This window comes from Microtus oregoni, unplaced genomic scaffold, assembly GCF_018167655.1.
Source record: "Microtus oregoni isolate MIOR12 unplaced genomic scaffold, Mior012 000004F_ref0000308, whole genome shotgun sequence".
In the NCBI taxonomy this organism is placed as follows: Eukaryota; Metazoa; Chordata; class Mammalia; order Rodentia; family Cricetidae; genus Microtus; species Microtus oregoni.
Window position 1 is genome coordinate 58,669,258 of NW_024543063.1, and position 12,476 is coordinate 58,681,733.

Below are 12,476 nucleotides of genomic sequence, written 5' to 3' on the forward strand. Positions count from 1 at the left end.
CCTCTCCTCCATCCTCCAGTAAGCACCCCCCCCATTAAACTCACTGCTTCCCTAAGCTAGACTTGGGTGGAGAACCATCTCTTTGGTCTGTCATCAGTGTCCTATTTGCATGAATAGACCTTTGTTCACATCTCTACTTAACAAAACAATACGGCTTTTCATGGAATGTAAAATAAAATACGCACAGCCATCCTTTAGTAATCGTGGAGAACAGACTCCACAGCCTGGCGAAGAGCAACACCCACAAATGCGCAAGCCTTTCATATAATGCCATGATGCATATGCTACCCATACTGTCCTGCAGACTGTCAAACACCTCTAGAGTGTTGATAATACCTAAGATAATACGAACGCTATGCAAACAGGTCTGATAGTATACTGTTTAGGGACCATTAATAAGTAAACAGTATACAACTGTTCAGTAGAGATGTAATCTTTTTTCTGAGCTCTTTGCTCCACAGTTGGTTGAACTGCAGATGCAGAACACACTGCTGACTATATAGCACCCATTAGGTATTGGCAAGAACTTGAAACACTGAGTTTCTAATTTTCTTGGCCAGTGAAAGTCTTCTAGTAACTAGCCAGAGAGGAAGCTTCTGCAGTGCTGACCTCCCAAGAAGTGAGGCCCAGTAAAGCACAGTGCTTTCCGAAGGGCACGGGTAAGTGACAACCTCTCCCTTTAGTCTAGAGGCAAGCACTCTACTCATACAGAAAGAACTCTGCTGTGCTTGTCATGCTATTTAGCTATAGCGGTACAGCTTCTAAGAAACATATTTCAAGAAGTCAGACCCTTTAATGACTCCACAGGGGGAAAGAGCCATGTAAACCTGATGAGCTGAGTTGGAGCTCCAGAACCCACTTAGAAGCCAGCTACAGCAGGGTGCATCTGTAATCAGAGCACATCTATGGAGGGACGGGAGGTGGAGACAGTGAGCTAGTGAGCATGGACTATGCTCTCATCACAGAGACATGACACAGTATACCTCAAACAAGGGGAAAGATGAGAGTCAACTCCCAAATGTCCTCTGACACCCACATGTGTGCTGTGGCACACACACATGCGAGTATGTGCACGTACATACACAATTAAGAAAAAATTTAATAGCTAAAAGTCTTGTGCCACATAATAACTTCAAAATTATTTGCATGAGAGGAAACAGAGATGCTGATTTAACTGACAAAAGTACCAGTTTTCTAAAGCAAAATCAATAAAATATTGAAAAGAACACTTCTAAGTTTTTTCTAGATTCTTAAACTATTCCTTCCCTCGCCCTACATTTTTGTGAGCCAGCGACTCTAAAACCAAAGAAAGAATCTGAAAGCAGAGTGAATCACGGAAAGCAGCCCATGAAGAGTTGCTTTATACTGTGAATCCTCGAGCTATAAAACAAACAAAGAGATGTGCAGGGGTTGAGTTTTCTCTTGGGCGCTGCAGACACTGCATTCATTTCCACTTCAAACCAGCCTTGTTTTCCATATTCGCATTTGTTCCCTGGGACAAGAACCAAACAGCAAACCGCACACTTCTGTTAAAAGCTGTAGAGCAGTAGTTCTCAGTCATTCTGGAGGGCATAACCACATTTGAGATCTGCATAGAACCAACAACACATCCTTTCATCTGGAAAAAAGCGAGCGAGCAAACAAACACCACGCACACACACTTTCAGGAGTTCATGAGTGTCCTAAAATAAATGCATGGGTTGCAACCTACTGGAATCCATGGCGTACACAGGAAGCAGGTCCATGTACAATAGGTACAGATGGTAATAACCCGATCCTGCCAAACAGTAATGGCTTCCACCAGTATATTCTACTTATTCTTGCCCAGGCTGCTGTCTAGAACCATGCTAATTAGATAATTCTAGAAATTCTAGAAAAGCAGTTCCATTCGCCTTAGTGCTAACATTTAAAAAATGCTAGGCTGAGTGTTAATTAAAGTTAATATTAACCAAAAAAAAAAGTTAATATTAACCACTAACATAATTACTAAAAAATAATATAATCAATCCACTTAACTGTATTATTGCAGAAGGTACATTGTTGTTACCTCGAAGGAAAAGTAAATGTGAAAATTTGGAAATACAAAAGAAAGCCAAGTATTTTATAGTTATAATGTTCCAAAGAATACAACAGACTGTATTAGTCAGACTGTATCGGTGTATCACAAGGCCCAAAGCAAGCAGCTAGGAAGGAAGAAAGATTTATCTTTTAGCTCATGGCTTTAGAGGTTTCAGTTAACAGTGACCAGTTGTGTTCCGGGGACATGGTGAGATGGGGCTTCACAGTGAGAGAATATGGCAGATGCTACTCACCAAACAGTAGACCGGAAACACAGAAAGCGAATATAGAAAGGGGCTATCTCCTCCTTCCTCAGGACACACTCCTAGTAACCTAATTACTCCAACTAGGCTAGGCCCTTCCAGATTTTCACTACCTCCTAATCATGCCGCCATATTTTGATCCATCAAGAGATTAATCCTTTAGTGAGGGCACAGCCCTCAGGATACAGTCACTTCCCATTGGCTGCCAACAAAGATGCTAGTACATGAAGTGACTGGAGACATTCATTCCATGTAAAAACACAACACAGGGACTCTTTCACAACCAAAGGTGCATATCCTTCACAATAATTCAGAAAACAAAATATTTTAACATTGAGAAATTATACTTCTGTGAGTTCAAGGCTAGCCTGGTCTACAAGAGCTAGTTCCAGGACAGGATCCAAAGCCATAGAGAAACCCTGTCTCAAAAAAAAAAAAAAAAAAAGAAAGGAAAAAAATTTACCTTGAACTGAATATTATCAGAATGTGCCTATGTGATAATTTCTGAAAAAAATCAAGATCATTTCCATGCAAGAAACAAATATAAACTATGAAAACTGAGAAGCAGCAAGATACTGAAGAAAGAACAATCAGATAGTCACTGAAGGAACTAGAATCAAAACTTAAAATTTTTGCCTTGTATAATATTTGGATATAATTATCTCTTACCTCCTCCAACCACTGATCGGATGGGTCAACTTTTCAGGGCAGCATGCTGTTGCAATTGCAGCAAATGGCCATGCCAGGAACAAAATTAATGCAACCAATATTACACGGACTGGAAGCAGAATTATTCCAAGAAGAAAAATCTACAAATCAAAGTTGACAAAAACAAAAAAAGATAAATGGATGTTATTTAAATATATCACTACCAAACACAAAAGCGCAATAGGAAGGTTTTGGCTTCATGCATATACTCAAGAGGAATTAAATGCTGTCTTTTATCACACACACACACACAAACACATACATACACACACACACACACACACACATACAACATGACATTTGATCTCAATGGGCTACTTCTTGCTGGGCATTGTAGTATGTTAATCCCAGCATTCTCCAGGTAGAAGCAGGCAGATTTCTATGGGATCTATATGAATTAGAGGCTAGCCTGGTCTATATAGTGAGTTCCGGGTCATCAGGGCTACATTATGCGACCCCGTCGCAATAAACAAAACAACAACAATACAAAAGGCAAAAGAAGCAGTGAGGAGAACCATGGGATTCTGATCTGGATGTTCATGAAAGGGGATGGAGGATGCTGGTAGAACGAAGAAAAGGTGGTGTGACTTAGGAGCCAGAACAAGCTTCCTGGGGGAGTGGTATCCTGAAGAGTCCTGCAAAAGCAGAAGGTGCTGCCGAGCCTTTGGCTCTAGCTACTGGAGAGGCTGAGGCAGGAAGAGTGAGTTCAAGGCTGCCTAAGCTAGGAAGAGAAGGGAGCTGGAGCTCGATGCCTCAGTGAGAAAGTGTTTGCCTAGCATGCATAGCTCCTGCAGTTGGTCCCAGAGTGCTTGCCTAACATGCATAGCTCCTGCAGTTGGTCCCAGCATAGCTAAACACAAAGCAAGCAGATGCTAGCAAGGCAAGACAGTTACACTGTTTCCCAAAAGCCTATACAGGAAGAAGAGTGGGAATAAAAGCATTAGTGAATGACGGATTGTTCTGCTTCCCATGCCTGCCAGTGCCATGTAACTAAGCAATAAGGAACTGGAGAACAGAATAAAAATAAAAAGTAAATAAGAATAAAGAGTACATGAATAAGACCAGTAAATCATATGTAAATGTATACTGTGTGTCAGGTATATGGCATAGTGATTCATTTAGTTCTTAAGATCTTAAATTGCTTTACATGAAAAGAATGCCATGGATAAATTAAATCACAATAAAATCATGTTCATATCAACAGAAGTGGGACCAAATTTATATTTAAAACCTTTACTCCTAATCCTTACACCATCCGGCCTTTTAGGTGAACAGTCATTATGTATAATAACCTTTTTTTCTATAAATTAATTACATGATCCAAACAGCGCCATCTGTCTTCTGCCTGTAGTGTCCTCAATGAGAACCTAAACATCATCAAATAACTTACAAAAATGCCCACACTATTCTAGTTATCTTAGTTGCTGCGGTTTTCAAGAATGACTTCAGTTCAAGGGGTGGTGTGTGATCTCTATGTTTTTCTTCTTCACCTTATTTGAAGATATTTCTAGATTCTCAAATTTCCATAGAAGTTTAGAATTCCTCATTCTACATACATTCATACACATTTTTATTGAAGTTACAATGAATTTGGAGATTATCTGGAAGGACTTGTCATACTGATAATATTGGGTTTTCCAATTTATAAATATGCTACACTGACATGTCTCAATTTCTCAAAGCACTATTTTGTTGTTTCTAGTATAGCAACCAGACATGGTTTTAACTAAATATACTTCTAAATATTCTTCTTGCTGTTATTATATATAGGACTTTTTGCAATTGTTTGATGTAAATACAAAATTGGTTTTTAAATGTATGGGGATTTTTTTCAAACATATGGGTCATTCATTCATTCATCGAGACAGGATTTCCTAAGTAGCCTGGCAGCCTTTGAACTTGTTATGTAGACCAGCTAGCCTTGCGCTCACAGAGATTTTCCTGCCTCTTCCTCCTGAATGCTGGCATTAAATATGTGCACCACCACACCCAGTCAGTTTTTGATCTCTAATATAGTTTGGTACAGTCAGGGAACATATTCTGTAATATGTCAATCCTTTGATATTTTCAAGACTTCTTTCCTGCCAACAGTTGGTCTGTTTTGGAAAGTTCTCAGTATCCTACAGCTGCAGGAGACAGTACCCTACAAATGTCCCTTTAGGAAAGGTGTTCACTATTGTTCTTCAGCTCTCAGACTTTAATAATCATCTCTGCTCTGTTTTTTCTATCAGTTACTAAGAAATGAGTGTTAGTATCCTCAAAGTGGAATTTTCGTTTGTTTGTTTACTAGCCCAGTTCAGTGTGCCACCGAAAACGTTGGAATGACTCCTTGGCTAAACTGTCTTGTGATTTTGGCCAGCAGGTGCTCTGAGAACGATAGCATGTACATTGAATAAATGACAACTCAGAATTAAAACTATACCAGTCCACACACAGTGCAAGACAAACCAGAGCAAGTCCATCCTTTCAGAATTCTTCATGATGCTTCACATCTACGTATATGTACACTTGAGAAAATACTGTCAGATGTCTGCATTAAATGTCATATTTTATAGTTCTTTGGTTAAATTAAGAAGAAGAAAAATGAGTTTTATTTACTAATTCCCAAGTATTATTTCCAATAGTCTCCACCTTTCCTGTGGATCTGTGCTTTGATTTGATATGATTTAGCGTGTTCCTACAACTGGAAAAACGTTCTTTATCTCTTTCTTTTACAAAATTCACACCTACTTATTTATTTGTGTGTGTGTGGTATAGTGTGTGTGTATGTGTGGTATATGATGCATGTGTGTGGGTGTGTGTGGCATATGATGCACGTGTGTGTGGTATATGATGCATGTATGTATGGTGTGGTGCGTGTGTATGGTATATGGTACACACGTGTGTGTATGTGTATGTCAAATGTGTGCTCAAACATGTGTATGCAAACTACTGCGTATGTGTGGAATTCAGAGTCAGTTTCTACCACCCAGGTTCTGGGAAAACCAACTTACATAGTCAGACTTAGCAGCATGAGACTTTTGCTGAGCCTTCTCCACAGCTTCTTCTTTCTTCTTTTTTTTTTTTTTTTTTTGTAATGCATATTGAATTCAGGGCCACAAGCAGTTTGACACTGTGGCACCAGTGAGCTACACAACTCTAATCCGCAAGCAGTTTTTCATTGTTTTTTTTTTCTTTTAATTTGTTTTGCTTTTGAGACAGTGTCTCTCTGCATAACTCTGTCTGTCCTATACCTCATGAGATCTGTCTGCCTCTGCCTCCAGAGCACTAGGATTAAGGTGGGTGCCACCATGCATGGCTCCGTTTTCTTTTCTTTCTTTTTTGATTTTTTTTGTTTGTTTGTTGTCTTTCTTTCTTTCTTTTTTTTTTTTTTTTGAGACAAGGTTTTTCTGTAGTTTTAGAGCTTGTCCTGGAACCAGCCTTAGACCAGGCTGGCCTCGAACTCACAGAGATCTACCAGCCTCTGCCCCCCGAGTGCTGGGATTAAAGGCATGTCCTACCACCGCCTGGCAATTTACCATTTCTTATATTCAGTCCTGTCAGGGGCTTCCACTTCTATTCCCATTTTCAGCCCACAAGTTGAGGCAGCACACCTTCCAGAGGGGAGTGTGGATTGAGGAAAGAAATAGACAACAGACACAGTTGGGGTGTGGGGTGTGGTGGTTTCCAGTAAATACAAGTCAAAAGAAAAAAGCCAAAAAGCCCCAAGTTTATTACTCTCAGTGATAAACTTATATATCCCAAACAAAAGGAGGAGGATACAAGATTCCCATGAAACAAAGAGCAAGGAACCTTAATTACCTCCTTATACCTCCAAACACCTGGTAACCACGCCCTTAAATCAAAACATCCTGCTGACTGGCCTTGGAAGAGTGGGGCAGCCAGTAGCCACACCTTTGGTCAGTCTTGTTGTTTGTCCTTGAGGGGCAAGAACAGGTCTGAACTCTTGGACCTTCAGTCAAAACTGTGGGCCCTCACACCGTTCTTACAGCAGCCTCTCACCATTTTCCTTCTAAAACTATCTTCATTTTCTTTTAATTTCTAAGTCAAGTTTTCTTTTCATATTGTATTCATTCATTCATTCATTTATCTATCTTCTATTTTGTATGTATAGGCGTATACTGTATGTGTGGGGAAGCTTGTGTGATGTAGTGCGTGTGTAGAGGACAGAGGACATGTTGTGGGAGTCGGTCCTCTTTCCACCATGTGGGTCATGGGATTGAACTTGGGTTATCAGGTGTGACGGCAAACACCTTTACAAAGTGAGTCATCCCTCCAGCAGCCTCTCCTCATCGGTACGGATTTCTAGATTGACTTGCCTTTTATTAATGAGTCCTAGGAGTGATTTACACACTTAGGATACTATACCCTTAACAGATATGTTATGTAAAAGTACTTTCTCAAATCTTCTAGGTGATCACTTTAATTTCTTTCTTTCATTAAACATGTCTACATGGTGTCCGTGCTTGCTGTGGGCTCATGTAGGGTGGAGTAGAGATTGAATGCATTGGGAAGCCTAAAATCAATGGTAGATCACTTTCCACTTTATTTACTGGGGTAAGGTCCCTTATTGAACCCATAGCTCACTATTTTAGACTAATCTAACTGGCCGGCTTGTCCCAGGGATCCTGTCTCTTTGCCTTATTAGTATGGGATTATAGGCACCACACCTGCCCAGCTTGCTCCAGAGACCCAAACTCAGGTTGCCATGCTTACGTGACAAGGGTTTGAGCCACTCCTTGCATCCTTTAATTTCCTGTATATTTTGAAACACACAGCATTTAATTTGGCAATACCATTTATCGATTTCTCCTGCCCCACCTCGTGTGCATATGTGTCTGTGTGCATGTGTGTCTGTGTGTGTGTGTTTGCTTATTGTCTATTTTAGAAATGAATGACTAGTCCAAGGTCATTAATATTTACACCTATGTTCTCGCTTAAGACTTTCATCATTTTAACTCTCATATTTTCTCATATTTAGTTCTCTTATTAGCTTAGGCTGTTTTATATGATATGACGTGAGCTTAATTCTCTTGTACACGTTAATCCATTTATCCCAGACTTACTGAAAAGACAAGTCTTTCTCCATTGAGATGCTCCAGCACTCTTGTAGAAAAATCAATGGCCATAGACATGTGTTTGTTTCTGCACCCAGCTTTCTCCCATTGATCCATTTAGCCGGGGACTTCTGTAATTTAATTCTGTATTAGATTCCTTTTAGTGTGTGGCTACTGAAGCCTCTGATCAATTTGATAAATAGTTAATGAATACAGGAATTTCCTTTAGTGTAGGAACTAACAAATCTCCCAGTACTGGCCGAGATTTTGCTGTACATACTGAGGTATGTGTCAGTACAAGTGGCAGCTCAAAACTTAGGCTGATGCACTGTTTATACAGATCCTCCAGGTCAGTCAGAGATGAGATCTTAGGGTTTCCTGGGACCTCTCCAGAGCATGCACACAGGATCTTTTCTGTGGACCTCTATATGTCCAGAGATCTGTACTGTATTATAGGCAGCAAACAAATATTTTTGATATGAGCAAATAACCTCATAATTTTAACTAATCATTTTAATTCTAAATTCTGTTGCAGCAATAACAATTAGGCTACTTTCTTCCAAACCACAAAGTAGCAAAAGACCCTTAAATAGTTTTTAAAAATACATAACTAGGGGCTAGAGAGATGGCTCAGCGGTTAAGCGCATTTGACTGCTCTTCCAGAGGACCAGGGCTCAATTTCCAGCACTCACATGGCAGCTCATAACTGTCTGTAACTCCAGTTCCAGGAGATCCAATACCTTCGCACAGGCATAATGCGGGCAAAACACCAGTGCACATAAATTAAAGATAAATGATTTTTAAAAATACATAAATAAAGAAGGGGCAGATTTAAACTGTAAGCCCTATAATGAAATGCCCAAGTGACAATAATCTTTAGGAAGTCGCCAATCATAATTCAATATTAAAGTTAGCCTGAACCAAGTATATTGTTTTACCTAATTGATAGCAAATCTGTATTTTAACTAGATAGAATAAATATTCAACTTTATCTATGCCTATTCAATTTTTTCCTTTATCCATGCTATTCATGTTATTGAAGCACCTATGGTAACACTGATATTATGGAGAAAGGAAGGAAGGAAGAGAGAATGTCCTGACTATATCACAACAATTTAATCCATGCAGCAAATTTCAAGTAGAGGATACAATTACAGACACACAGCAGAACTGCCTATATTAAGATCAGCAAACCAGACAGGCAGTGGGGGTGCATGCCTTTAGTCCCAGCACTAGGGAGGCAGAAGCAGGTGGATCTCTGTGAGTTCGAAGCCAGCCTGGTCTACAGAGCGAGTTCCAGGACAGGCTCCAAAGCTACAGAGAAACCCTGTCTCGAAAAACCAGGAAAAACAAAATCAGCAAACCAAACTACATTATGCCACATATTACCTCATTTAACTTACTTTCATTATAATAGAATGAGAGAATGTAATAGACAGGGGAGGGAAGTGACTAGGCCAAATTTACAGACCTAACAAGTGACCAGTGCTCTTTGCCTTTTATGTGGTTCTATTGGAGTTCTTAAAAGAGCGCTCTTAGAAGATTTTTAAAAACTAATAATCTACTCAAGGTACAATACAGAGATTTAAATATGCCGCTTTGCGCCTCCCTCCAAACTCTGCACCCAAAGAAAGAGGTACCTTTTCATTTGAATAGAACTTATGGGTCTGAAGTTCATTATAAAGGATGGCAATGTGCTCGCAAGTGTTGCAGATGATCCAAGGCATAAAGAGGAACTTTGGAAACTTACTTTCTCCGCATCCTTTATCTTTCTCTTCCTCTCACGCCCCCCCCCCAACTATCATTATTCTAACCACTACCACCTCAGCCCACTGGACACTTAGCTCAGTGCTTCACAGGTCCCCTCTAGAGAGGTCACTAGTCTTAGAGCTGTATACAAAAACAATACAAAAATGGCCATTACTTCAATCCAACATAACAAAATTTATGAGATGGGCAGGGAAGTGTCAACGTTTTCATCCTCTATCTTGTTCTCCAATCACTATCCTCACCACAGAGGAAGTCAAAAAAGTGAACTAATGGTAAAAGCTGTCCTGTGCAAGATAAAGACAACTTCCTTTGTGGTGGCCATTTTCAACAGTGGCTACCTCTCTTGTCAGCTTTGAATCTAGAAAAGGTGCGCCGAGTGAAGACTGATTCAAATTAAAAAAAAAAAACTCTTTAAGACCTTCATGGGTCTGCCAGTTATCTCTTTGCTTTGCATCCCTAATTACAGCTCGGTTGTCCCTGCTTGGTTAAACCACTACAGCCTTACCTGTGTTTCCAAGGATAGACCAGGTTGTCAGCCTCCTCGCTTACTCTACCCGTACAGACGGACTCCCCTTTTTACAAAGGGCATAAAAAGGAGAGAACGCTGAGAGCTGGTAGTTTTCGATCGTCTGTGCTTCCACAAATTCGATACAAAAGTTCCTGTCCCATCCATCCCTTCTCAGGCAAAGAATAGTCCCCGATATGGGTTCTTCCTTGCTGACATCTGTGCCTTCTTGTGCCTTCACGTCTCTCGGGTCATCCCATCCCCCAGTGTCCCCAGATCTCACATCCTCCTATCTGCCCTCTCATGACCCTTCCCAGTCAGTACCACAGCTTTCTTCCTCAGATGCTTTCTCGTACCAGACTCCACACCTCAGACAGCCTCCGCCTTCAGACTCACTGTCTCCTCAGATGCCTACCCCATCGGAGTTTCAATTCCTCCGACAAATTCTGAGCCAGACACACTGACCCCTCAGAGGCAGACCTCTGATCTCCCCGGACGTCTCCTGCTTCAGATTCGTAATCCTCTTAGATGCCTCCTCCGTCAGACCCACGATCCCCTCATATTCCCTCAGACCTGCGATCCTCTTGGACACCTTCCCTCTCAGACCAGACGCCCTCAGGTGCCTCCTCTCTTGGATGCACGACTCCTCCCCAGCCTCCTCCGTCCGACCACATCCCCTCCGCCTCCATTCGTACTGCGCCTCTACCTGCAGCCATCGGGCAGCACTGATCCGCGTCTGCTGAACGAAGGGGTTGGGCACTGGCGGCGGGAAAAAGGACGCTTGGCGGGGCACCATGGGTGGCCGCAGCCCCGCGTCCCCGACGCCTGAGCCCGGCACCGTGGCCGCCACCGCGGCCGCCTCGGCGCACCGGTTCATCGTGGATTCCGGCGCCTGAAAAAGCTAGGGACCCAGAGCGCGCGGGTGGACGCTGCTGCCTGACCTCGGTCAGAGACCCACGAGAGTACCAGCCCCAGGCGCTGCTCCCGGCTTCTGCGCACGCGCCAGAGTCACCTAGCCACGGACTGCCCCGCCCCCCGGCCGTGGCCACGCCCCTGGCTCTGGCCCCGCCCTCCTAGGTACCTGTTTTCAGAACATAGCACCTGTTTTCCTAGCAGGCAAGCAAGGACCTGAAGGGTCCTAACAGCAGAGACACTGGTCTCTGCTGTGCCGTAAGGATTTTCTGTGCCTAAACCAAACCACTCATCTCTGTGACCCACACTTGCCTGCTCAGAATTGAGGCGACACAAACACCCCTGGGACAACCTAGTAAGTAAACTAATAAACCCGGGTGGGCTTTGCTTATCTCTGCTCGCTTTCCAGTGTGCGTTTCATTTTTTGTGTAAACCTGTTTAATTTGGGAGTGTTTGTAGGTTAAGATGAGAGAGACTTGAGACAGGAATTGGCAGCAGAGCGGTAGACTCTGTCCCACTCAAAGCAGGAATTAGCGGTGTGAGATGGCTGTCTTTCATGGCAAACTGAACCATTATTTAGAAAAGGCAAAAACAACTGGCTTCCACTGTGGATGAGGAACCTGACCCAGAGACGGGAAATGGCCAAGGCAGTTTCGTATTGAGGAAATATGAGACCTGTTTGAAGCTGTGTAGGCTGAAGGCAGGGGAAGAGGAAGACCGGGATTGCCCAGGACCTTAGGCCAATTGCTAGTGGGTAGAATCCTGACTGGCCAGGGTTGAAGAATGGAGCTACTGAATCATTCACTCCTACTGACTAACTCTGCTTCCAGAAGGCATGGGGTGTGTGTGTGTAGGGGGTCTTGGCCTAGTCGGTAAACTTCTTTGAGCCAGTTGCCTCCTCTAAGAGTGGGAGAGTAATTCCTACCTCATAGGGCTGTCGTAAGAATTAAATAATGCGTTGTAGCGTTCATAGTGAAACACTCCAGACATGGTGTGGTGGGAGCAGCTGAATTCTCTCCGAATATGTAACAGAGAATCTTACTAACAACGAGCTTCTGCTAGTCTGTCAGCTTCTCAGCCTAGAGACTCTTCAAACAGGGCTGCAAATCCTTAGCCAGCCACTTGCAAGAGGGACCTTCAAGAATCGGAACTTGTGGGCTGGCTACGGAAGAAGTGATTTCCGACCCACTGAGATCTCTTCTA

At 42.3% G+C, this 12,476-nt stretch overlaps 1 protein-coding gene across 2 annotated transcripts in view; it reads right to left on the bottom strand.

Annotated features, from left to right (window-relative positions):
• Positions 1–11,310, bottom strand: part of Lpcat2 (lysophosphatidylcholine acyltransferase 2) — a 59,984-nt gene extending 48,674 nt beyond the window's left edge. For both annotated transcript variants that reach the window (XM_041650013.1, XM_041650014.1), the window contains exons 1-2: positions 11,068–11,310; positions 2,991–3,130 (exon numbers count right to left, since the gene is read on the bottom strand). In XM_041650013.1, coding sequence (XP_041505947.1) covers positions 2,991–3,130; positions 11,068–11,238 — 311 coding nt within the window. In that variant the 5' untranslated portion in view covers positions 11,239–11,310. The remainder of the gene's footprint in view (positions 1–2,990; positions 3,131–11,067) is intronic.
• Positions 11,311–12,476: the final 1,166 nt, after the last annotated feature.